General features: G+C 36.1%; 1 protein-coding gene across 1 annotated transcript; it reads left to right on the top strand.

Moving 5' to 3' along the window:
* Window positions 1-162: 162 nt before the first annotated feature.
* On the top strand, window positions 163-24,189 carry LOC117916122 (nicalin-1). The gene is made up of 14 exons (XM_034831981.1): window positions 163-626; window positions 5,612-5,781; window positions 6,208-6,311; window positions 9,906-9,972; window positions 11,501-11,593; window positions 11,677-11,841; window positions 11,963-12,103; window positions 12,201-12,278; window positions 14,207-14,319; window positions 14,416-14,476; window positions 17,677-17,844; window positions 21,833-21,934; window positions 23,355-23,444; window positions 23,606-24,189. Exons 1-14 carry the CDS (start codon window positions 350-352, stop codon window positions 23,666-23,668), a joined length of 1,692 nt encoding a protein of 563 aa, XP_034687872.1. The 5' UTR covers window positions 163-349; the 3' UTR covers window positions 23,669-24,189.
* The last annotated feature ends 90 nt before the right edge of the window (window positions 24,190-24,279 follow it).

A 24,279-nucleotide genomic window follows, 5' to 3' on the forward strand; every position in this document is an offset into this window, starting at 1 on the left:
TAAATATTTATTTTAAAAATAATTATGCCGTCTCATTAGTTTTTGAAAGGATAATTACTTGGACGAGTGAGCACAAACATGTGTAGAGGATTTAACCAGAGACCAAGTGGCTCGGGTCTCTTCAAAATCTATACACGTGTCGACAGGAGAGAGGGCACCGGAACACACCAGAGCCAATCTGACTGCACCCGAGCCGACTCAAGCGAAGGCTGGAAGCCCCGCTCCGACCACCACCATCAAAATTTAATATTAATAGCATTGTTTGTATTATTATATTTTGCTCGGATCAATCACTCTGTGTCAATCCAAGGAGGCTGATCGGATCTCCAAAACCCTAGCCTACAGTCCCATGGCGACAAGGAAAGGTCGCGAGGGCGAGATGCTCGAATCAGTCTACTCCGTCATCGCACTTGTCTTCGTGCTCGTCGCCTGCGTCGAGCTCTGCGACGCTGCCACTGTCGTCGATGTCTATCGCCTCATTCAATACGATCTCGCCGGCGTTCCCTTCGGATCTCGCCTCGCCAACCTCAACCACCACGCCGCCTCCGGCTTTGCTCCTGCCGCAGATCTCTCCCGGACTGTGGTTATCGTCCCCGTCAGGGACATTAACATCACTTTCATCGGAGGTAGTCGTCGCTCTATTGGTGTTTTGTGTTTGCTTCAGGGGAGGCTTTTTTTTTTCTTTCTCTCTTTTGGTTAGCTGTGGAGAAGTGAATGAAGTTAGTTTGAGTACTATAATTTCGTTCCTTTTACCTGCATTTTCTCGATGACCAAACCGAAAGTAGATTGATGGTTACAAAGTATATAAGTTTTGTTACTTCTTAGGTTCTAATCACTATCTTAATAGGCTCAACTTTTCAGAATCCGCAAATTCCGATTGATACTCACATCCCACTGGGAAAAATGCATCTAGTAGCAACATAACTAATCAAGATCATAAAAGAAAATAACCTTGCGTAGTCTGCCTGAACTTCTAATGAACATCAGTTAATAAGTAAACCACTCTATTGAAGAAACGAGATGCCATCTTCACCCACTTATATTCTGTTTGGTGGAAGCCTAGATATGTGGCCGATGTCAAAATTCATACCCAACTTGCCCTCATTCATGCAGCAATTGGTTTAGAAATGAATCAATTTGACCTTATTTTATTTCCACTCTCTTCTGGCATTTGCGAGTGCTGAATTGCTATCCCTTTGTATTCTTACTCGAATCAAATTGAGAATTGCATTTACTATTGATATTGATAAATTTTATGTGAAAATCAGGGATCCATAGTGAAATTACAATTATTGGGTGTTCCATATTAAAATGATCATGCCAGATTAAGATGACCAGTGTTGTTTTTTTTACTGATTGGATTGGTGAAATTCACATAATTAGACAAGGGGAAAAAATGCAGGAGATTGTTGTTCTATAACCAGTTTTCTTTTTTATTTTTTTGGTAAGAAAATATGAAGTTTATTAAAATACACCTGACCAGGAAGAGAACACTCCCAGTGCATTGAAAATATTCAGAAAATGCCAAATTAATAAAAGGAAAAAGCAGGAAAAAGGCTACAAAGTTCCACCTGACAGAATATCATTCCCCAAACAATCAATGAACTCTACCATATTAAGACTATCCACGCCTATCTAATTCCTTGATAGGACAAACAATGTATTTAGGAATGACGTCTTCAATGCTTAATATCGATCTCAATATCATCAAACAATCTTTCTATCTCTCTTTCCACAAACCAAAATAGACACTAAGGAGCCATCTTTGATAATTTCAAGCACCTTTCACCCACAAAATAAATCTAGGAAGCACCCAAATAATGCTAAATAATGAGTAAACTGATAACCACATATGAACCTCTTCTTGTGAGAATATGGTTGCCCAATTTGTCCTGGTCCTTGCATAAATGATATCCAAACTAAGTCCCAATCTCTCCTTAGAATCTCGCCCACCTAATGTCAGACTGTTCCTATGCAAAGCAACTAACCTTCAAAGTGGTTCTCAAGTAAACAGGAAGTATACAAAGAACATCACACAAGAAAACAAAAGAAAGTACAAGAGACCCTAGATTGATGAAGAAATTTAGAGAGGATATACTAGGTTGCACTCTTACTTCCCTAGATTGATGAAGGAGGTTTGAGGAAAGTAGTTTTTAAGAGTTAAACTTGACCTCTTGATACCTTTGAAAGTCCATCATATTCTATATCTCCAAAAAGCCAAAGCATACATGAGGGGTCCATTCTCCGTGCCTTTGTGCTTATTTCCCCTGAAGTTACTATTCCACCTAAGCAAAGTTGTTTAATTGCACTTTGGAGCACCCAACGATTTAAAGAGAGAATAACAAAGCCCACAAACTTCTAGCTCAGTGGTAGTGAATAATGAGGTGTTTGGATGATTCTTTTCTTTTTTGTACAAGCAACCGTGATTCGCAAGAGACTAGTCTTGCGTCATCACTTGGCTAATATTGTCTTTCCTTATACTACGTCCTTGTAGAGAGGACCTTAGAAGGAGTAGTTGGTGCTCAACTTTCTCTCGAAGGAAATAAGGTGGCAATACATGAAGATAAAGATAGGTAGAAGGCACCATGGAGAATAGGCCTTCTTAGAGGTCATATGAACCAAATTGTCCTCATTAAGGCATAAAATGATGCAAGAGTTAATGGGTTGGAGGAAAGACTACATCATCTATCTCCTAACCTTACAAGCTTCATCTTAGGAGCTTAATGACTAGTGAGCCTTTGCTTTTCAAACCACAACTACACCATGCATACATCTTTTTGAGCTACCAATATGTTAATGTTAGAAATGTAATTTAAGGGAGCCTTGGACACCATATGTCATGCCAAAACCTTGTATTTCTATTGCCCACCAAAAGATTTTCCTTGCTCGAAATTCATCCTAACCTCCATTGATGGCTTTCCGAAACTAGTCCATGAGCCTCTCTTTCCACTTTGCAACTCTAGCTCCCTAATGACTCCCACTAGCAATTACTATTCTCCTCTATAGATTCTCTCTCAACAGGTCTCCATAACCATTTGCTTAATAAAGCCTTATTAGAGTATTCGGTGAATTATTGTGGGTTGCCCGAGGGGGTGGGATGGCTCTTGGGGGAACCAACTTGAGTTAGATGAAGCGAATCCTATCATGGAATGTTAGAGGGGCAAATGATGAAGATAAGAGAAAGATGATAAAGGCTGTTATTAAATCTTAGAAGGCGGATTTAGTATGCTTGCAAGAAACTAAAATCAAGGAAATGACCAGTTGGATTGTGCGAAGTTTAGGGGTGGGAAGATGTTTAGAATGGGGAGCTGTGAACTCAAGGGGGGTGGCGGGATGGGTAGTTGTGTTTTGGGACAATAGGGTGTTACAGTTGTTGGAGTTAGAGATGGGAACTTTTTAGCTTCTTGTTGTTTTAAGAACTATGAGGACGGTTTCTTGTTGGAGCTTTACAAGGGTTTATGGCCCCACGTTGAAGATGGATAGGAAGGTTTTTGGAGTGAGCTGGGGGCTGTTAGAGGATTGTGGAGTGATCCCTAGTGTGTGGTAGGCGATCTCGACATGATCAGATTCCCCTTAGAGTGTAGTAGAAGAGGCAAATTGTCCTCAACCATGAGAAGATTTTCAAACGTGATTGAAGATTTAGAATTGAGGGACCTGCCCCTTCAGGGAGGTCTTTTCACTTGGAGTGGTGGCCTAAATAATTGATCTAAATCGTGAATTGATCGTTTCCTTATTTATGAAGATTGGCAAGATCATTTTCTTGGGGTTGTTTAAATTGTTCTCGCTAGGCCGGTGTCAGACCACTTTCCGATTCTCCTTGATGGGGGAGGGCTAAAGAAAGGTCCCACATCATTCAGATTTGAAAACATGTGGTTAAAGGAGGAGGGCTTTAAAAGCGTTTTGAGGACGTGGTGGGAGGGGCTTAATTTTAGTGGGTTTGCCAGTTTCATCTTGGTTGAGAAGTCGAAAGCTCTGAAACCTGTTTTGAGAATTTGGAATAAGGAAGTTTTTGGCAAGGTTGAAGTTTAGAAGGAGCTAGCCTTGAATTGGGTGGATTTTTGGGATAAGGAGGAGGTTGCTCGCCCTCTATCTTGGAAGAGGAGGAATCTAGAAAGGATGCTAGAAAGAATTATAAAAAGTGGGTTCTTTTTGAAGAAATGTCTTGGAGATAGAAATCTAGAGAAATTTGGTTGAATGAGGGGATAGAAACACGAGCGTCTTTCATAGAATGATCAATCCTCATAGAAGAAGGAACTAGATGGCTAAAATCAAAATGAATGGTATGTGGATCATAGAGGACATGAAATTAAAGAGGAATTGAGGAGAGCTTTCCAACTTATGCTCTCTACCATTGGCAATTGGAGACCCAGTCTAAGTGGGTTGTCCTTTGAGAGATTGAATGATCTTGAGTTGGCAGGGCTGGAAAGGCCTTTCACGGAGGAGGAGATGCATGGGGCATTGTCGGGCTTTAGCGGGGATTAAGCTCCAGGCCTAGACAGGTTCTCCATGGCTTTTTGGTAGTTTTCGTGAGAGTTTGTGAAGAATAAGGTGATGAATTTTTTAAGGGAATTTCATGAATCGGGTTGTTTTGTGCAGAGCTTGAATGCTACCTTTCTAGTTTTGATCCCGAAGAAAGGGGGGGCGGAGGACTTGAGGGTTTCAGACCAATAGGGGGGGCTGCTTCATATTTTCATTTTTCACAAGTCACTCGACTCTTGCTAATCCTTCAAAATGTAGAATGCTGCACCTTTTTGGGTATTTTAGAAATTGATGTGCTTAATAGGCCAAAAAAGACGATGTAACCTGCAATCTTGGGTTAGGGTGTCTGTAGATTTGAGCCATTTTTCACTTGTAAGCTTCATTGATTGGTTAGGCTCTGAGTAAGGGAAGGTGATGTTTTTTATTTCTATCCCTCCCCCTTTGGTTTGAGCCTTTTGGCTTCTTTTGTATACTTCCTGTATACTCTGAGGGCACTATTTTTGGTGTCCCCTCTTTACTTTTTATACAACTTTTCTTTACCTATCCAAAAAAAGAAAAAAGAAAAAAAGGCCAAAAAAGACGATTTCATCTAAAACCAAGTCTTCTGTGTTGTTCTTACCCAAATTCTCTAGAAATTTTCTCCAACTAAATAGATCAAAAATCAACATAAGGAAGGCACATGGCACTTTGCTTCTATTTCTGTTGTGAGGTCCCAAAACCACAAAATGTACATAGTGGAACTCTGGGTTGTGGATAAGATTTGTTTAGCACAACCCTACCTATCAAAAAAAAAAAAAGAAAAAGAAAAGAGATTTGTTTAGTACAACCCTTTTGTAAGTGGTTGCATAGATTTGCAATTTACAGAATAGCTTATGGAGAAGGTTGTGGTGGGAAAATATGTGAAGCGATTTGGTGTCTATGATGATGATATGAGATTTTTGTAGCCTGGTTGTGAAATCTTGGTACTATGTCTAGTTGGAATGCTGCTAATCCTTTTTTCAAATATTCAGAATATCTGTTCAGCCCCTTATGGTCTAACCGGTTATTCAACCTGTATCTGTTTGGCTGAAATTTAATGACTCGTTGATTTATTTTCTAATTAGTATCTATCTTTATGGCAACCATATTGCAGACTATATTACACAGAAACAGCCTCTGGGGGGTCTATTATTTTTGCTTCCTCGGATGATTAGTTCTGAAAACGGAGATGACATGGGGAGAGGTGACCGAACTTTTGAAGAAAAGCTTATGAGGAACATGTTGGTGGAACTTGAACAGTTACTAATCCATGCCAGTATACCTGTGAGTGAAACATGGATTACTTCAATTACTCTCCTTCAAGGCACATGATTACTTCTTCCTACACTTTTGAAGAAGCATTTTCTTGGAAATAGTAACTGTGATATTTATGGCTTGCTTTTAATGTTCTCCAAAGAAAACTGTTATGTTACAAAGGTGTAGTACGCATTTGTAGTTACAGTGCTTTCAGATGTATGAAATGCTGTTCCTCTTCCTTAAAATGGAAAAGACACTAGTTTTTTGGTGCATCCGACTTCTATGTCATGTCCTTCTTAAGATACATCTAAATTTGCAATTGAGATGATGGAATAGTATAGTTTCACTTCTTGATTTCTGCCTCTTTGTGCTTCTCACCTTTTCATTTTTTTCATGTCGTTTTAATGTTAGTTTTTATCCTAATGATTTTTATTTTTATTTTTTATATTACAGTATCCTGTGTATTTTGCTTTTGAGGATGACAATATTGATGATGTGTTGACCGACATCAAGAGGAATGATGCTACTAGTCAGCCTGCTACTGCAACAACTGGCGGGTTAGTTGATAATTTTACAATAAAAAGAAGATTTCCAAACTCTATATAAAATTATATCCACTAGAAGGTAAACTACAAAGTAGTATGATTGTGATTATTGGAAAAACTTGTACCAGCTGTTAATGCTCATTGCAAGTGTTTCTTGTTAGCTGAAGGGAGCTGTGCAAATAGAGAAGCAGGTGTGGTTTAACTGTGCAAGAGCACAGCCCTTTTTTAGCAGAAAATTCTCCAGGGAAATATATTGATGTAGTGCAAAAAATTAGATGGTTAACTTCATGCAAGGTGCCTTCTGCCATGTTGATCTTAAGACCTAAATCCCAACCAAACATCTACAAATGGCCTCTAGAGGCCTCAATCTAACCCCTGAAACTCCTGTTGATCTGAATAGCAAATTGTTGAGGAAAGGCAACCCTCATCTACCAATGTAGAAGCCTTAACAAAGGGCTTTTTTGAATAGCTGACATCAAAACTTGGAATGGAAATCTTATTTTCTGAAATGAATTGCCAAAATGTAATTCATACAAGATTACCATTCTGATGTTTTGTTAAAATTGGGAATTTGAGATTCCCATCATGTTATATTCTCGTTATAGTATTTGGTTATCTCAAGAATTTCTTGCAATTAATGCAACTTACATAACAACCCTTTAAATAATATTTATAAAAATTAGATTTGGCTATAAAGAAAGAAGGGATAAAAAGTGGTTGTCTACTTTCCTGTTATTTTTGTTCCCTAGGAATGAGGATAAAAAGATACCAGGTCCTACGTGAGTAAAGGATTTTCCTAATTTTAAGGAGATCTTACGTCCAGGCAGATAAAAAATTCCCAAGTTATTGCACTGCATTTATGATTTTTCTCATATTTGGAGATAAGATACTCATTGCCTAGTTAAGATAATTTTACACCAAGCACATCCTAAGGAGTTATGTAAAACATCCTACTAGATATGGTTGTTCATTTTCTTGTAATCCACCTTGAGAACTACCACTTATTCCAACATGGATTTCACTGGGTATCATCTGATGTCCAAAACTTGTTTTCCCTTCCCTTAAACTAAAGTCCCTCAGGAGGAGCACCTCCTGGGTGCAATTAAATAGGACAACAATGATCTATACAAACTAGTAAGATGGCTGTTTATAGCCCCATTTCAAATTTCAAATAGCTTTGCTTTTTAAAACAGTCCCTTTTTCCAATGTTTTACATCCTTAAAGCATTTAATTCGCTCAATCTCTCTCTTTCTCTCCACCCCCCCTCCCTTCCTCACTCCCTCCCTTCCTCTCTATTTTTTTGATGGGTAAAAAGGAGAATATTATAAAAGAGGAATGCCAAAAGAGTGTCCCAAAGTACTCAGGAACCCTCCCTTAGTCTCTCTTTCCGTGCCAGCATTTAGAATTGGACTGTAAATGGTAAGGAGGTTTTCTTTTATTATTATTTTTTGGCTATTTTCTACAATGTGACAATGGGACAAGTAGGATTGGTAAGAAATACCACCTTGGCTAATCCTCTGCAGTAATTTTCTCACTCCAAACCTCCTGTTTGGAAGAGTTTCAGATATTTGCGGTTCAATCATAATGTATTATCACAAAAAAAAAAAAAAAAAGGTGACCCTGGAGGCAAGTGACAAAGGGTTGGGGTGTAGATAGGGGAGGTTCCAACTTCAATTCCATGTAACAGAAAAAGGAAAAAGTACCTTTTCTATTAACTTGAATTGGAGATACCCTAAAAACATAATTGTCTGGGTTTGTGAGGACAAAGTTCCTTTTCCCAAACAGTAGAAGGGTTCAATGCAACTCAATGTGATCAACATAAAATGAAGATTCTTAAGCTCCAAAAGCAAGAGAACTTTAGGGAGAGAATTTTTTTGAGTGTGTGTATGTGTTGGGGGATGTTTCTTTTTCTAATTCATTTCAATGTTAAAATTTTCCTTTAGTTATTTTTGTAATTTTTAAGTCTAGATTCTAGAATTAGGCCAACTTTATAGTTTTACATCAGATTGGGAACCAAGTATGTGTGTGCTTTCACACACACTAATAGCAAATGCTTCGTTGCTCACACTTTAATAGGTTTGGAAAGAAAATGGTTCTTGGAGGATGTGAGATTCAGATTCTACTGCTTTGGAGGATAAAAGTTTTGAAATGTTATTGTTGGATACCAAAGAAATCTGAACAAGAAGAATACAAATTTGTGAGGTTTCAGTCAAAGATCCAAGTATCTACAGTTCATCTTTTAAGTTGTGGTCTTTGGAGCTTTAGGGCTTCACCTGCCATCCCTTACAAGGCATGGGTGAGTATATGGTACACGAATTTCTCATTATCAAGCCAAAAAAAAAAGAAGGAAAAAAATGTTTTTTATATTAATATAGTATGCACAAATCCTGATCAGTTGATGCTCTCAAGATCTTTAAAAAAAAAAAAAAAAACCATTGATAGAATAACACACACTTACCACCTTTATGTATTAATTTCCTTTGATATTTTTCTTAATTGTTTATTGTACCATCAGATTCCAAATATGCAATCATTCAATACTTAATGTCTCATTTTATGTGAATGCCTAATATCTTGAAGAAGGGTGTTATATAATTTGTGCATGAGAAAGTTATGACTGCAGTTGACATTGCTGGTAACTCAAATGCATATATGCTTGTTGTGCACCTTGTCTATCCCCTTGACCTGGTTATGCTCCTTTTTCTCTTAGGTGTCCTTTTAATATATTCATATAATTTGTCTATGCAGAAATGAAAATGTATGTTTGCTAGTCAGATAGGGCATATGCTAGGTTTTTACCTTGATCTTAAGAGCCCGTGATGAAAGCTCAGTTAAAAAGGTAGTTGATGGTTAGTTTACAGAATCAAATCTTTTGAAGCAACAGTTCATTAACAATATATCTTGAGCTTTTAGCGCAACTAGTTATGGGGTTGTGAGGGCATTGTCTTTGGTTAATGACTTTGGATCTCAAAGTTGCAGGGTTGGAAGATTCCAGGAATGCAACCTGAGAGTTTGTTAGAGATTCTGTTTCTTGAATTTTTTAGCATTTTTACGATCTTAAGGTTCCACATACTTGAGAGTTGATACTCTAAATCCTTAGGATGACTCTTCTCCAGCTTAGGAGAATGAGACAATGATAGAGGGAAAATGTTGCTTGGGTTCTCTTTCTAATTAATCTAGAGGGCATTTGTTCTAGGAGAGATGAAATTGGAAAGGAAAAAAAAAATGAGGGTACATGTATGCCAGGATATGCAAGCCCTTGGTTGTTATAGAGTTTAAAAGCAATTAAGAGATCTCTGCCTTTCGTTTTGCTTGTATATGTGAATCTATAGCATGAAGGAATCCTCTTTCTGCATTAGATATTTTGTTGATTTGACTTCTTGCTCACCGTATTAATATTGATCTTATTGTGTATCAAATGTGTTATTATGACTTTCCATATTTAAATGTGAGTAACAACATTTAGATAGATAATTCTTGTCAGTTATCTTCATATCAGTTTACTTGTGTATCACCTAGTTCATGGTTCTTGTTGAATATTGTGAACTGATGCTTTTATTGTCAATGGGCTTATCTGATTGCAACTTTGTTTGTCAAATATTTCAGATACAAGCTTGTTGTCTCAGCACCAGAACCTAAGAAAATTGTATCTCCTACCATCACAAACATTCAGGTCCTAGTTCAACATCTTTCCTCTCTTTTTGGATTTCTGGTTATAAAGGGATTGAGTATGTTGCATGAGAGACTTATTATTTTGTATTACCAGAAAGAGAATCATTAATTCTCTCTGTCTGCAATTGTAAATTTCTGTGCCTTTTCCTGTTGGTAAGGGGACTGTGCATTGAATATTTTTGTGAGAGAACATCCTTGATGCCATAGTATAATTCTTTCAGTTGTCCAAATCAAAATATAATTCTTTCAGTTCTCTGAATTAAAACTATCATTGAAGTTATTCTAGATTCTTATTGTCTTGTTGATATTGTTTCAATCTGGAGGTCCATCTTTAGGCATATTCTGGTTTTCAATTAGTGTTAAGACATGAGAAATTGAGGGTTTGCTTGGGAACGTTTTCAAAATTTGTTCTCAAGAAACAGTTTTTTGATGTTTTCTAGAACGAAGTTTGCTTGAGAACTTGGAATGTTTTCGACTTTTTTTCTATGTTTTCAAATATTTTTTTAAAATAAATTTTATATGTAGTGCTTTATTTTCAATTATTATTCATACATGTCCCATTATTTTTTAAAATAGCCCTTAGAAAACAAGTGAAAACAACTAAGATATATTTTCAGAAAACACCCTGTTTTTTGTTTTGTGGTTGTCAAACATGTTTTTTCTGTTTTTCTTTTTTTGTTATTAAAAAAAAATTCTATTTTTAGAACAGTTAATAAGCAGACCCTGAGTTTTTTTAGATATAATGGCATGTTTTTAATTAATTATAAAATAATTATAATAATATAAATTCTATCAGGATGGGGGCTGGGTGGCACACAGTACCCAGGAACCCTGCAAAGGTTCTAGCATTTCCCCCAAATTTTCTCATACTTGTTTAAAAGTGTACACAAACCTGTCTTAATAGGGGCAGGTTGGGTTACCTGAAAAGCTGAAAAATTCAGATTCAGAATGCCTTTTCATAAGATATTTTGGTGCCTTTAGAGAGGAGCAATTATAAAATTAAGATTGGTTCTTGATGATGTCAATATATATATTTTTTAAATTTTATGGAATAGCTCCATCAGCTATGTTTGCAGCTGCTCCTTCTTGACTTTCTTGACTCTCTTAAGTTGTAATTTTGTTTTCTTTTTCACTGTATACTGCACATCTATATTTGGGTCTCTCTTGTTCTTAGTGGAAAAGAAAAATATTTATGAGTTTTCTTAAAATGTCCAAAATTTTATTCTGAATGTAAGAATGTGAAATGAATGTTTGAAGACCATTTCTTTGTAACAGTGCAGTGCAGACCATAGCTTATGTATGCCTACTTTCAGATTCATAATTATTACAAATTATCAGCCCTTGTGTTTTCAATTGGCACATTTGGGTTTATATGAGCCTAGTCTTCCTTTCACTTAAGCTACTGTTTCCACTTACTGCAAGGTCAAGATCTTGAGAACATTTTTTTTTTTGGTTTTAAATATAATATTAATGTGCTTATTTTTCTTGAATTCCTATCTGACTTGAACAATTCCTGTGAGTGGATACAGGGATGGTTGCCAGGTTTGAAAGTTGATGGAGATGCGAACCAACTACCAACCATTGCTATAGTAGCGTCATATGACACATTTGGGGCTGCCCCAGTATGTATTTTCCTTTTTAACATTCCTATCTAAATAAATAAACTTTTTAGCCGTATAAATGTCTGAGAAAATATATTTTTTAGGCATTGTCAGTGGGAAGTGATAGCAATGGAAGTGGAGTTGTGGCACTTCTTGAGATAGCTAGATTATTCTCTCTACTTTATTCAAATCCTAAGACAAGAGGAAGGTACAATTTACTTTTTGGACTAACATCGGGTGGACCTTATAACTACAATGGAACACATAAGGTGCTTACCTCCCTTTGGTGGATTATACTTTTAATTCTCCTTTTAAAGTTGGATATACTTAAACTGAAGATTGCCGTTCTTTTTCTTGCTTTGTTATATTTTTATATTCTACTTTGTGCAGTGGCTTCGAAGTTTTGATCAACGTTTGCGTGAGAGTATTGACTATGCAATCTGCTTGAATAGCATTGGTTCATGGGATAATGAACTATGGATTCATGTGTCTAAACCTCCAGAAAATGCCTACATAAAGCAAATGTTTGAAGTAAGTTAAAATATTTTGACATAGAAGATAAAAATGGTACTATTAACTTACAGTGTTGTGTCACTGTGCTATATGATTTGATGAATGAACTGTGCAGGGGTTTACAGAAGTAGCAGAAGAACTGGGGCTTAAAGTTGGCTTGAAGCACAAGAAAATAAATATTTCTAATCCTCGAGTAAGTGGATTTGCTGGAAGTTGGAATTGCATTATACATTAATGAACAAACTAGATGTTCTTATCTATTACAATCATGTTTTGGTTTCTTTCTTTGCAAACCAGCTGGGAACATAGTCTAATTATGATCCTGGTTTGTGAAAATTCACAAGAGTTAAGTTTAATGCTTAAAGAAAGGAAGATTTATGTTATATGTTAAATAGATCTTGTTTTATTTCCTCTAATCCTTTTTGACATATATACTAAAATGACCTAGTTAAACAACCTGAGCCGAAAGGTGATGGTGTGATTAGAAGAAAGGATGTTCATGCACATATATTTTTGGAATTGCTATTGTTTTATTTATCATGGCCTATAGTTACTACTATGGATTTTTTAGGTGAATTTTTCATTAGGAACTTTGCTCTATCTCAATTATTTTCCTTGATTACCTCTATTTCATTCTATTCTGGTATCTTGGTTAGCCTGCATCTATTCCTGTGACCTAAATTTTAAAAATTTAGGTGTGAGATTTTGATATACTGGTATTTACTGGTAAACAAATCTATAAGAGAGATCTTTTTTTTTTTGGTTTTGTAGAAAAGGTGCATGACAAATTTCAATTATTCTTTGTTAGTTGCTTTTGAAATTTTAAAGTAAATTTTATGTTCTATTTTTATTTTCAAATAGATCATAAAATAGGCTCACTGTCACTGATGCTATCAAAAAAAAAAAAAAAAATGTTACTGATGTTATGATAGGCTAAAACCAGAAGATTTAGGCTCACTGTTTAGAATTTCTATTATTGTTCTCTTTATCATTTTCTCTCTTCAGTTTCTTTCCAGTTTTATCAACTCTAATTGAGCTTTGTGTTCTTATTTCCTGCCTTTCCTGGCATCTAAAGTGCCAATGATTGACAATAGTTATTGATATAGGAATGCTACTTTATTTACAATAAAAATACTGATAGACATTACTTTAGTGGAGGAACTTATTACACATCAATTGTTTATCATGCTTGCTGTTTAAAATTAAAATAAATTCATGTTGTTCCTTTATTCATGTGCCTGAAGTTTGACTTGCTTAACATGTAGAATTGGTGCTCTTTTCTTGGCGCTTTTTATAAATATCTTTTCATTTGCCTATCAAGGAAAAAAAACACCTGTAGAATTGGAGATGGTTCTGAACCTTGATATGAAGATCCTAAACAGAAACCTTGACTATGTAGTAAACAGGCAATGGAGCAATGGTGGAGAACAACTAATTCAGTTCGGGCAAGATTCAAAAGACATTGTTAGTAGAGTTCTAGACTCCACAGAACCACATGTTCTAATAACATTTTTGAAAAAATTGAAATGCTCATCCCATCATCGAAGAATCATATGACTAAGCTTCATTCTTAATTGGATACTCTTGCCTCACAGATTCTTAATCTAGATAAATCTGCTTGGAAGAGAAACCATGATGACATGCTTGAACTTGAATGTCATCTAGGAATAATCATGATACTAACAATGAAAATTGTTGTAACTTGTGGAAATGGATGGAACTTTTAATGTATAATTAACACTATAATGTAAATGTCTGTCCTGATTTTTCATGCAGAATTGATACATAACTTCATTAATTTTTGGTGGTGTCATCACCAACACAAATTATCCCTCCCTGGTACAACTCCTCATTTACCTGTCTGACCTGTTAGGACAAACCGTTTGACTGCAATCTGTTAAACTTTTTGAAAGAAATATGCCATTTTCTCATCTTGCTATTGCAACAAATATGAAGCTACTCTGTTTTTTTTTTCTTTTTCATGTATACCTGTAAATAATCAGTTTATAACACTTATAATTTTTTTTTGTAAACTGCTGTAAATATGTAGTGCTTTCAGTGTGGTCCCATATTGAGATCGCACTGTTTAGACTTGGTGCTAAATCTGTTGCCGTGCTGTAGGTAGCTTGGGAGCATGAACAGTTTTCAAGGCTAAGAGTTACTGCTGCCACCCTTTCTGAACTCTCTGTTGCACCTGAACTGTTAGAAAGAACTGGCGGTCTGTCTGAGAGCAGGTTGTGCTCTGGAACTTGAATTATTTTTCTTTCTTATTCCTAGAATTTCTATTCTCTTTGAGGTAGCCATATCCTGAGAGATGGTATTCTGTACAGACACTTTTTGAATGAAGCTGCAATTATCAGAAGTATAAAGTTAGTTGCTGAGAGTCTTGCGGTAAGATCTCTATATTGGGAGCTAGAACTTGATTGTGGAGTTTCTTTTTGATCATGCTGATATACTTTTGTTCTAATTCTGTGGTGTCCCTATTGTTGTTTAATTATGCATAATCTTAAGAAAATGGAAAATTTTCTCAGTGTTTCATGAAACCTTAAACCTAAAGGAGCTGGGTTTTGTCATGAAACTCTAGGGATGTGGAATCAGGTACTCGTGTCTATTCACATCTGAGGAGATATCATCAAATGGTTGGTGTAGAGGGGAATGATAAGTCACTATCTCATTGGGATGAATAATACGTTCTGTTGAGAAAAAGGGTACTGTCCCTTGTATTCCATTGCATTCTGATCTACAACACATATACAAAAGAAGGGTTGACAAGATCCCTTTAAATCAGCCAATCTGTTTTCTAGGGTTCTATTATGGAATTACCCAGATTTCTTGGTACAAAATATTGAGTCAACTTTTTACTAGGATGGAATAATATTTGGCAGGAAAAATAATAGCAATACATATGAATCTTCATACAGCAATCCAAAATAATTTGCTGGTTTTTTTGGGGTTATTCGTCTAACAATCCCCTTTAAGCTGGTGTAAAAATATTTTGCATCTCCAACTTGTTTAAGATTGTATAAAATATGGGGACTTGATAGGCCCATGGTTAATACCTTTGCTAATTGTCTAGAAGAGGTGACGTATGATATGTAGAAGATAAGCAATTTTTCTGATATGTAAAAGAGAAATGCATTAAAAAATGCCAAAAAGAGTGAGCCAAAGTAAACAGGACGTATATAAAGGCCGCTAAAAGATGTCCAAAAAAAGGGGAAAGGGAAAACAAAAAACCACTCCCCCCTTTAGTGAGAACCCAACCAATCAATAAAATCACCCAAGGACATTGGGCCTGCAGCTCTGTACGACTTAACAAGTTATAGAAGAGCAAGTTTTTTAGTCTTAGGACAGAGAGCTTCTGGTTTTTGAACAATATTCTATTTTTCTCCTTCAAAATTGTCTAAAAGAGGGACAAAGGAGTTGCTTCCCACGCTTTTTTCAGTTTCCTTCCAACAAAAGACCCACACCAACCCAATAGAGTCTCTTATTGAGGAAGATAATACCCAAGTGCATTTGAATTGGGATTCCAAGTGCATTTTCTACTGTCTTTCCTCAATGCAAAAGGAGAACACAATTTTCATAGAACTAGAATAAGTATTTTCATTTCCTGATTCAAGATGATGGGATATGAGAGGATGTTGTTGATTTTCCATTCCTCCAATACGCTTTTAGTTTAGAGGTGTTTTTTGGCAGCAGGTGTTCCCTTTCCTTGAGCTGATTGTTAAGTTCATTGGCTGAATTTTCAATGAAAAATTTTCTACAATTTCCTCAGATTTTGGTACTGCTTCATTGGAAATCTGCTGGAATTTCTCATGTTCACTGGCTGATTCAATAGAGGGATCCAAGGCTAGCACATTTGAAACAACCAAGAATATTGGCACAAAATCCAATTTTTTTTAGGCTGAAAAAATCTTGAACAGTTGGTAAAGTTGATGTGAAATCTGAGGTAGAGGCATTTGACAACTGGTTCTGGAAGGACATCCCCACCATTCCCACCATTTGTAGGAAAAACTTTTGATGGCTTATCTTCAATTCTTCCAATCTCCCCCTGAAGAAAGTGTCTGTTAAATAGGGTTGACTTGCAAAGAATGTGACATCATTGGTGATATATGATCTTTTTTGGGAGGATGGTTGCACTTATATCCCGTTTAAGTAGAACAATAATTTGAAAAGACACTTAAGAGCTCTTGGGTCAAGTTTATCTCTAGATTGTTTGGAAATGTGAATGAAAAAGACACCCGAATATTTTCAGAGGAAGAGTTTCAATACCCTTAAATTTAGAAAAAGACTTTCAAAGTACATCCATAGGGAATTTGAAGTCAAGAACTTGAGGAGGCGTTTGATCTGTTAGGAATGTAACAATCAAAATGGCTTCCTCTATATGATTTTAGAATATTCATTTGGCGGAGTAAAGACATAGCAACTTCCAAGATATGTCTATTTTTTCTCATAGCTACCTCATTTTTTTGTATCTACATATGAAAATTGATGCACAATACCTTCATTTTGGAGATAGGTGACAAGATCATGATAGGAATATTCCCTCCCATTATCTGACCTTAAGGTGTGAATTTTGGTACCAAATTGGGTATGAACGGATTTATGGAATATCGGGAAGATGGAATTAACTTAGGTTTTAAAGAGATACGCCCAAGTGGTATGATTGTAGTCATCAATGAGGGTAACAAATTGTCTAAAACTCAAAATCTTTAGAATTCTAGAGGGTTCGCAAATATTCATGTCTTGAACTAAAAGAAGTTTTTTCTTTTCATTTCTTATTGGAAAAAGTATATGATGGTACTTTGCAAACTCACAAACCTCACAATGAAAATCATGGGATTTAGTTTTGCCAAACGATGTAGGAAACATTTTTTTTCCAAGAAACAGAAAGGTGGTGTCCCAACTGTTTGTGCCATAGCCCTATTTGATCAGTTTTTGAGGGGTCAATGGTGGAAACAAGAGCTTGTGGAATAGGATCACTAATCTACCAATGTGTATTGAGGTAGTAGAGTCCATCTTTCCTCATGCCCAATCATCCTCCCTGTTATTTGGTTCCAAAAAATGCAATAAGGGGTGAGTGTTACGAAACAATTCAAGTCCTTAGTAATTTTACTAATAGACAAGAGATTACAAGACAAGTTTGGAACATGTAACACTTTTTTCAAGGACAAAGAAAGATTGATGGAGGTTATGTGTTGACCAGTTATAGAAGAAAAAGTGTCATTAGCTACCTTTACTTTGGCCTACTTGGAAGTATTGCATAAGTGGGGAAAAAGAAAATTGGAGTGGCTTGTCATATGATTGGTAGCACCCAAGTCTATGATCCATGTGCTAGATAAATAGTCCTTAGGAGTCACTTAAAGCTTCAACATTACCTGCTTGGACAAAAGAACATGAGGCGGTATGTAGTGGGATTTTGCACATGTGTTTCAAGCTGGCTGAGAATTATTTTCAGCTTTTCAAAATGCTCCTTGATTGTTCATTTGTTGCATGCTGGTATGCATGATAGAGCCAAAAAAATTTTAAGAAATTTTAGTTATGACTTTGTTCATCTGGTTTTATTTCTCTAATGTAATCTCTCCCTTACACAGAGGCACATCTATGGCCATGAGGGAAAGAACATTCAAATTTTTGCAGATGACAGTAGCTTGGCTGTTAACCCTTCTTACATTCAATCGTGGTTGCATCTGTTGTCACGGACACCTCGAGTGGCACCATTTTGCTCAAAGAATGACCCATTTATCCTGGCACTGAAAAAGGTTTGTTTGTTTTGCGTACTTATTTTTTGTGCATTTTCGGATTATGTCTGTTGTGTTCTTTGCTGTTTATGGCAATGGTATTCACTTGAAGTTTTGCTGGAAATTTCAACTTGATGTTATGCCATGTTTAAATTCTTAAATCATTCCACAGTTTCATTTATAGGTGAAACAAAATTCCACTGATACTGTGAATTTGCATTCATGTTCATCTTCAATTTCAGCCTTTCCTCCCATCTTGTAGGGACTGCCAATTATGCCTGAAAGCATATAATGCTCCTTGTTGTGATTCTGTGGTTTGTGAGTGTGAGGAGGATGGTTAGTGCAAGTATTTTTCAGTCAAATCCTGCAAGTTACATTGTTCAAGAAATTGAGTTTCTCCTTTGGAGAAGAGGCTTAGGAACCACATTTCTACTGAGCCAGTATTAATTGTTTGGGGGAAGATCCTTGCTGTTGTCCAGCTTATGTGAAGGGGTAGGACTCATAAATTGGTGAATCATGTGCAAACACTAAGGATTCAACAAACCCCTTTCTCATTCATCATCAGTTTGCATCGTTTGTGGGTTTTGTTATTTGATATTGTTTTTGTTTCTGTGGTTGTCTCTTTCACAGTGAACAATGTCCTTTCAAGTTTGATAGGTTTTTTTTTTATTAGTACGAGGAATCTCACAGTGTTGAGATGGCTCTGCTGCACATCTTCTTGTGTTTTAGAGCATAGAGCTTCTGAAGGGTAGGAGCTATCTGATTTGAAGCTGGTAGATTTTCTTTTCCCTTAATCATTGTTTGAGTGGTCGAAGGTCCATTTGGAGTAAGAAAGTCTCTCTATTCTAGATTTTGATGATAGGTTGGGATGGTCGTTCCTTGTATACATCCTGTATACCAGTTTCAAAGATTTTGGAACTATTGAGAAAGTTTTTGGTACTCTTCTGAGGTCATCGTAGAAACAAATTTTGCACATCTTCTTGTGTTTTGGAGCATAACTGTAGAACTTTTGAAAGGAAAGTTTGGGGAGGAGGAAGGGGGGTGGAGGTCAAAAGTGGTGAGAGATTCCTATGGAGTTGGGGTATGGAAAGAGATTGAGAAGCATTGAGAGATTTTTAATTCTATGATTTCCTTTATAGTGGGTAATTGGAGGAGGGTGAAGTTTTGGAAAGATAGGTGGTGTACTGAGGAGCCTTTATGTGAGATTTTTCCATCCTTGTTTGCCTTATCTGATTCTAAAGAGGCATGGGTAGCTGATCTGTGGGAGCATAGAGGAGAAGGTGGCAATTGGAATTTCCGTTTCGTTAGGAACGTGCATGATTGGGAGTTAGGTGCCATGGAGCGCTTTCTTTCTGTACTTCAAGGATATTCGGTGAAAAGGGAACAAGAGGATAGAGTGGTTTGGAAGGGTGGGAACAAAGGGGTCTTCTCTGTTAAGGGGCTTTATTCTGTGTTAGAGACTGGTAGTACAACCCCTTTACCTTTAAAAATAGTGTGGAACCCTTGGATTCCTTCAAAGGTGAGTTTCTTTACTTGGGAGGCTTGTTGGGGAAAGGTTTTGACTTTGGATCAGCTTCAAGAAAGAGGGTGGACTTTGGCCAATAGATGTGCTTTATGCAAAGTGGAGTTAGAGACCATAGATCATATCCTTCTTCATTGTGACAAGGCGAGATTGCTATGGCAGCTGGTGTTTTCCATTTTTTGTGTTTGGTGGGTTATTTTTGAGACAATTGGGGAAACCCTCCTAGGGTGGAATGAGACTTTTATAGAGAAAAGGTGCATTAAGGCTTGGAGAGCAACCCCTACTTGCATTTCCTGGACGCTTTGGAAGGAAAGAAACAAGAGCTTTTTGATAGTGAGGAATTGTTTGATCAAAGGCTAAAAAGTTTATTCCTAAACAATTTCTCTATGTGGAGGTAGGTGTATATGGGTCAAGTGAGGGAGGGAGTATTTTTTTGCACCCTCTTTTCTACTTTTTGCTTGTTTTACTTGTATAAGACCTATATACTCTTGCGCTCTTTTCACACTTTTTTTAATACAATTTCTTACTTATATAAATAAAAAACTATAGAACTTTTGAAGGGTTGGTGCTATCTGATTTGAACCTAGTAGATTTTCTTTTCCCTTAATCATCATTTGGGTGGTCGAAGGTCCATTTGGAGTATGAAAGTCTCTCTATTCTAGATTTTGTTGATAGGTTGGAATGGGGTGTTCCTTGTATACATCCTAGATACCGGTTTCAAAGATTTTGGAACTATCTAGAAAGTTTTTGGTACTCTTATGAGGTCACTGTAGAAACAAATTTCAAATTCAAAATTTCCTTTAATTTTTAAAATTTCCTCTTGCTACCACTTCAGAAAAGATACAATTTATGCTCCAAGACAGATGCAAGAATTAATTAATCTCAAAAATCATTATCATGATTCTAAATATTGTTCAATAACCTTAGGGCATATATCCCATGTTTAAACAACATTAAACAAGTTAGGAGGTTTCTACTTGCCTCTTAAGTGGTTTTATGTGTTGATCTAATGAAGAAGAAAATATTGAAGCCCAAAATTAAATTCCAAACCCTAATGTCCTTTTCTTCTCCCTCTCTAGAGTTTTGCCTTACTGTTTTTTTATTTTATTTTATTGGAAACGAAAAATAGATATATTGATAGAAAAAAGGAGTACAAAAGAAGGATGAGAAATCCTCCCACCAAAGAAAACTAAACTACGAGAAAGTACACAGAAAAACAAGCAAACTCTCTAGATTGGACCATTCCTTATGGAATACACACCGCTAACCAATCAAGTTGTAACACATTAAGGGGAGTCCCCTTAAAAACCTTGGAACAGAAAGCCCAAAGAGAAGCAAGGAAAACAATAGAATCCCAAAGATACTATGAATTCCTTGCTTTATCCTCAAAAATCCTCGTGTTTCTTTCCCACCACACAACCCGAATTAAAGCGATGCTCGTAGCTTGCCACAAAACTATCCCCCTCTTAGATGAACCAAAACCATTAAATTTGATGGACATCATGTCAAAGATGCTCCTCGGGGAGGGGGGGGGGACCCAATCCATCTTGGCTAACTGAAATAATCTATGCCACAACCCAATTGTCAAGGAGCAATGTAGGAAAAGGTGATCTGTTGATTCCCCATGCTTCATGCACAAAATACAAATGCTTTTGTCTTACTGTGAACGATAATATTTCTTATATTGTTGAAAAACTAAAGAAGTCTCGGGCCCAGTATTTGTGCCACTCATAAAGTTGTCTAGGTATCAATTTTGCCTAAACCAGTTGTCTTGTTGTAGCACTAATTTAGGTCATCATTGTAACCAAACAAGTACTAGTGAAGAATTACATACCCTTGATGCTGAAAGAATTTATTAACCCATAATTTAATGTTATGACTCAGATACTATTAAATGCATTGTTGCTATCAACAATAATTATCAATATAAGGGATATTGTCGAAATAGTTCTTAAATACATATTTGCAATCAACAATAATTATCAATATCAGGGATATTGTGAAAATAGCTCCTCTGTACTGAACTTGTTATTTCTTGTGTACTCAGTATCAACCATGCTCATATTCTAGGAACAAATATGGTTAAAAAAATAGGGACAAAATTCAGCATGTGAAAAAAAATTACTTTATTTGTGCTCGTGTGGTTATCATCCGGTGAAATGTAGTCTGTGGTTAAATATATATTTGCAATCAACATTAATACAAAACAATATTGAACAGGAAATCCGGTCAAGCCTTCAAAATTTCATTTTTTTTTTTATTCTGTTGTGCAATAAGAGATCCATGGATGTGAATTCCATGTCTATTCTAGATCCAGTTGACTTGTTAGGATCTAGTTAAGGAGAAGGAAACTTTTTTGTTTCTTACCATCTTGTTTGCCATTTGGTGCCCTTGTATATGTGATTCATGTTATGATACCTAGAAAACAAGTCTTTTTGTCTTCAGCATTTGACTTTGATATGTCTGCTCGTTTCTATTTTCTGGCAGGAATTAGCAGATCATACTGTTGAGGTGAATGTGCAACATGAGGTGCTTGATGGGATGTTCACTTTCTATGATTCTACAAAGGCCAGACTTAACATTTACCAGGTACAAGTTGTATATTATTTTTCTGGCTGGGGACAGAAAAATTATCTATCAAAAAGGAAAATGCTAAGTACTTTGCTGTTAACAGACTATACACATCAGCTTTATTCAACTCTTGTATCTAAAATCTTCAAAAATATAGTTTTTCTACCATGAGAATAACATTAAGATCAATAGAATAATGTACCTAACAATCTTGTGTTCTCACTTCTCAATAATGAACAGCATTTTTTTTTTTTTTTTTTGATAAGATATAATGAACAGCATATTTATAAATATGAACAAAACAATTTTCTTGGTTTTGGTTTCCATGGAAACAAATGGAGCTGAAGTGCATCATACTCATCTCTTTCTCTCCCCCTCACGCATGTGCGCACACACACAATCTAATTTCATGTGAGCTCATTCTGTTTTAATTTGATTCTACCAAATCACGTCTATATTTGCCTACTTGAAGAAAACTTGAACAAAATGATTTTTCTGAGGAGGATTAACATATTCGGTTTCTCAGGCCCACTAGGGGAGAGAGAATCACTGATGGTTAGGCAAGTGTTGGAAAATGTCCTTTGTGCATGTGGTTGCAGACTTGCGGTTGGGTGGATGTATCTGAGTGATGGTTTATAGTTGCAAGTGGTTGGCAATTTTTTTTCAGTGGCCAATTTTTTGTTCAAATTGAAGATTTTCTCCGAACTAGGAATCCTTAATTATTCAACCAAGTTTGATGAGAATTTACAGATTAGTTGCTCAAATTCTTTGTTAAGTTAGTAAACTTATTTAAAAGATCTAATTTAGTTGAAGCTTACATTCTGTGATTTTACATCAACAGGATTTGGACGGCTGATGAAATCTGATGTTGGCCTACTAATAATAGCCAGTTTCCATGTCAAATTAGAAATACAACCAGAAAAAGACAGAGTGGAGAACAAAATTAGACTTTCTAGTAAATAACCAATGTCTAATTTTAATTTTAATTTTATACCTGAACATAGGCTAATGTCAAAATGTATTTATTCTTTTGGGGCTCCATATTTAAACTAAGTATGACTTTGAGGGGCAAAAACAACCAACTGTGGAATCATCAACTTAAAATGAGGATAGGTCTCAGAAATCCTAAGAAGTTCCAACCCTGGGGCTAGGTTTCATCATCCCTCTTTTTTTTCCTAATCATGAGAGTTGGATTCTGTTTTGTAACTGTACAAACTGAATTGTGTTGTGACAATGTTTTTTCAGTTACTTTGCATGATCCACATTCTGGATAACTTTTTTAATTTACTTCATTATAATCAATTCCGAGCAAAGTTCTACTCAGATGTATTATTTTCCTTTCTATTCATGAGAAAAACATTCAAAGAAAGTAGTAGAACATGATAATTGTATTTATTTATTGCATGAATTTTTATCAAGTCAATTGTTGTTATTGCAGGTTGCTAGTGTAACCTTTGACTTACTGTTGCTCCTAGTGCTGGGATCATATTTGATAGTGCTCTTCAGCTTTCTTGTCATCACAACTAGGGTATTCTTTCTTTTCTTTCCAAAACCTAGCATATCTTTTATTTTCCCTAAATGTCTGTTTCATAATGATCATGTGTACTTTTACAAATTAGTGCCCTTGTAGACTGAATGGAATGGAAAAATAAAAGTAATCTAAACATTCTAACAATGCTATTGAAACAGGGTCTGGATGATCTCATCAGCCTATTCCGCCGACCTCCCTCTCGGAAGCTGAAAACAGCTTGATGATTGATGCAGAATAGTTTGTCAGAGCCATTTGTCTTTTAGTGCTGAAAATTCTCTCCCGTAGCTTAGACTGAAATCACCGTGGATGAGTTTGTTGGTGGTTTCTTGTTGTGTTGGTTAGTTCCGTGTCACAGGGAATCATTTTAGTGACTGGTTCCTGCTTCCTAGGATAATTTATTGTTAAGGATGAGAAAAATCAAAGGTGCCCAAAAAATTTTGTTTTAAGAATCAACCATTTATTCATCCAATACTGCTGCCAGCATTTTTACAGAGGGGAAAGTGAGATGAGAATGAGGGCTGTGTTTTTATGTCTTATGATAAGAGATAAGTGTCAAAGTTGTCGACAGACAATGGCAGAGGTTGTGGTAACATAAGTTCTGATGTTATATGTTCAATAAACTGTCTCTAAAGACTGAGCCCTGGCCCTTGGGGTGGAGGCATTGGAATTTGGATGAGATAAAAGGCAAGACAAGCAGATGTGGGAGAATAGAAAGGTGGTATGATTTGCTGTTTTTTATTCATGATGATAACATTAAATCCAATGCCTTGCCCTTATGAAGATGCTTTCAAATACTAGTTAATAGATTGGCTTATTGATACTAGTTAGAGCA

The sequence above is a fragment of the Vitis riparia genome, chromosome 6 (assembly GCF_004353265.1).
Source record: "Vitis riparia cultivar Riparia Gloire de Montpellier isolate 1030 chromosome 6, EGFV_Vit.rip_1.0, whole genome shotgun sequence".
Classification (NCBI taxonomy): domain Eukaryota; kingdom Viridiplantae; phylum Streptophyta; class Magnoliopsida; order Vitales; family Vitaceae; genus Vitis; species Vitis riparia.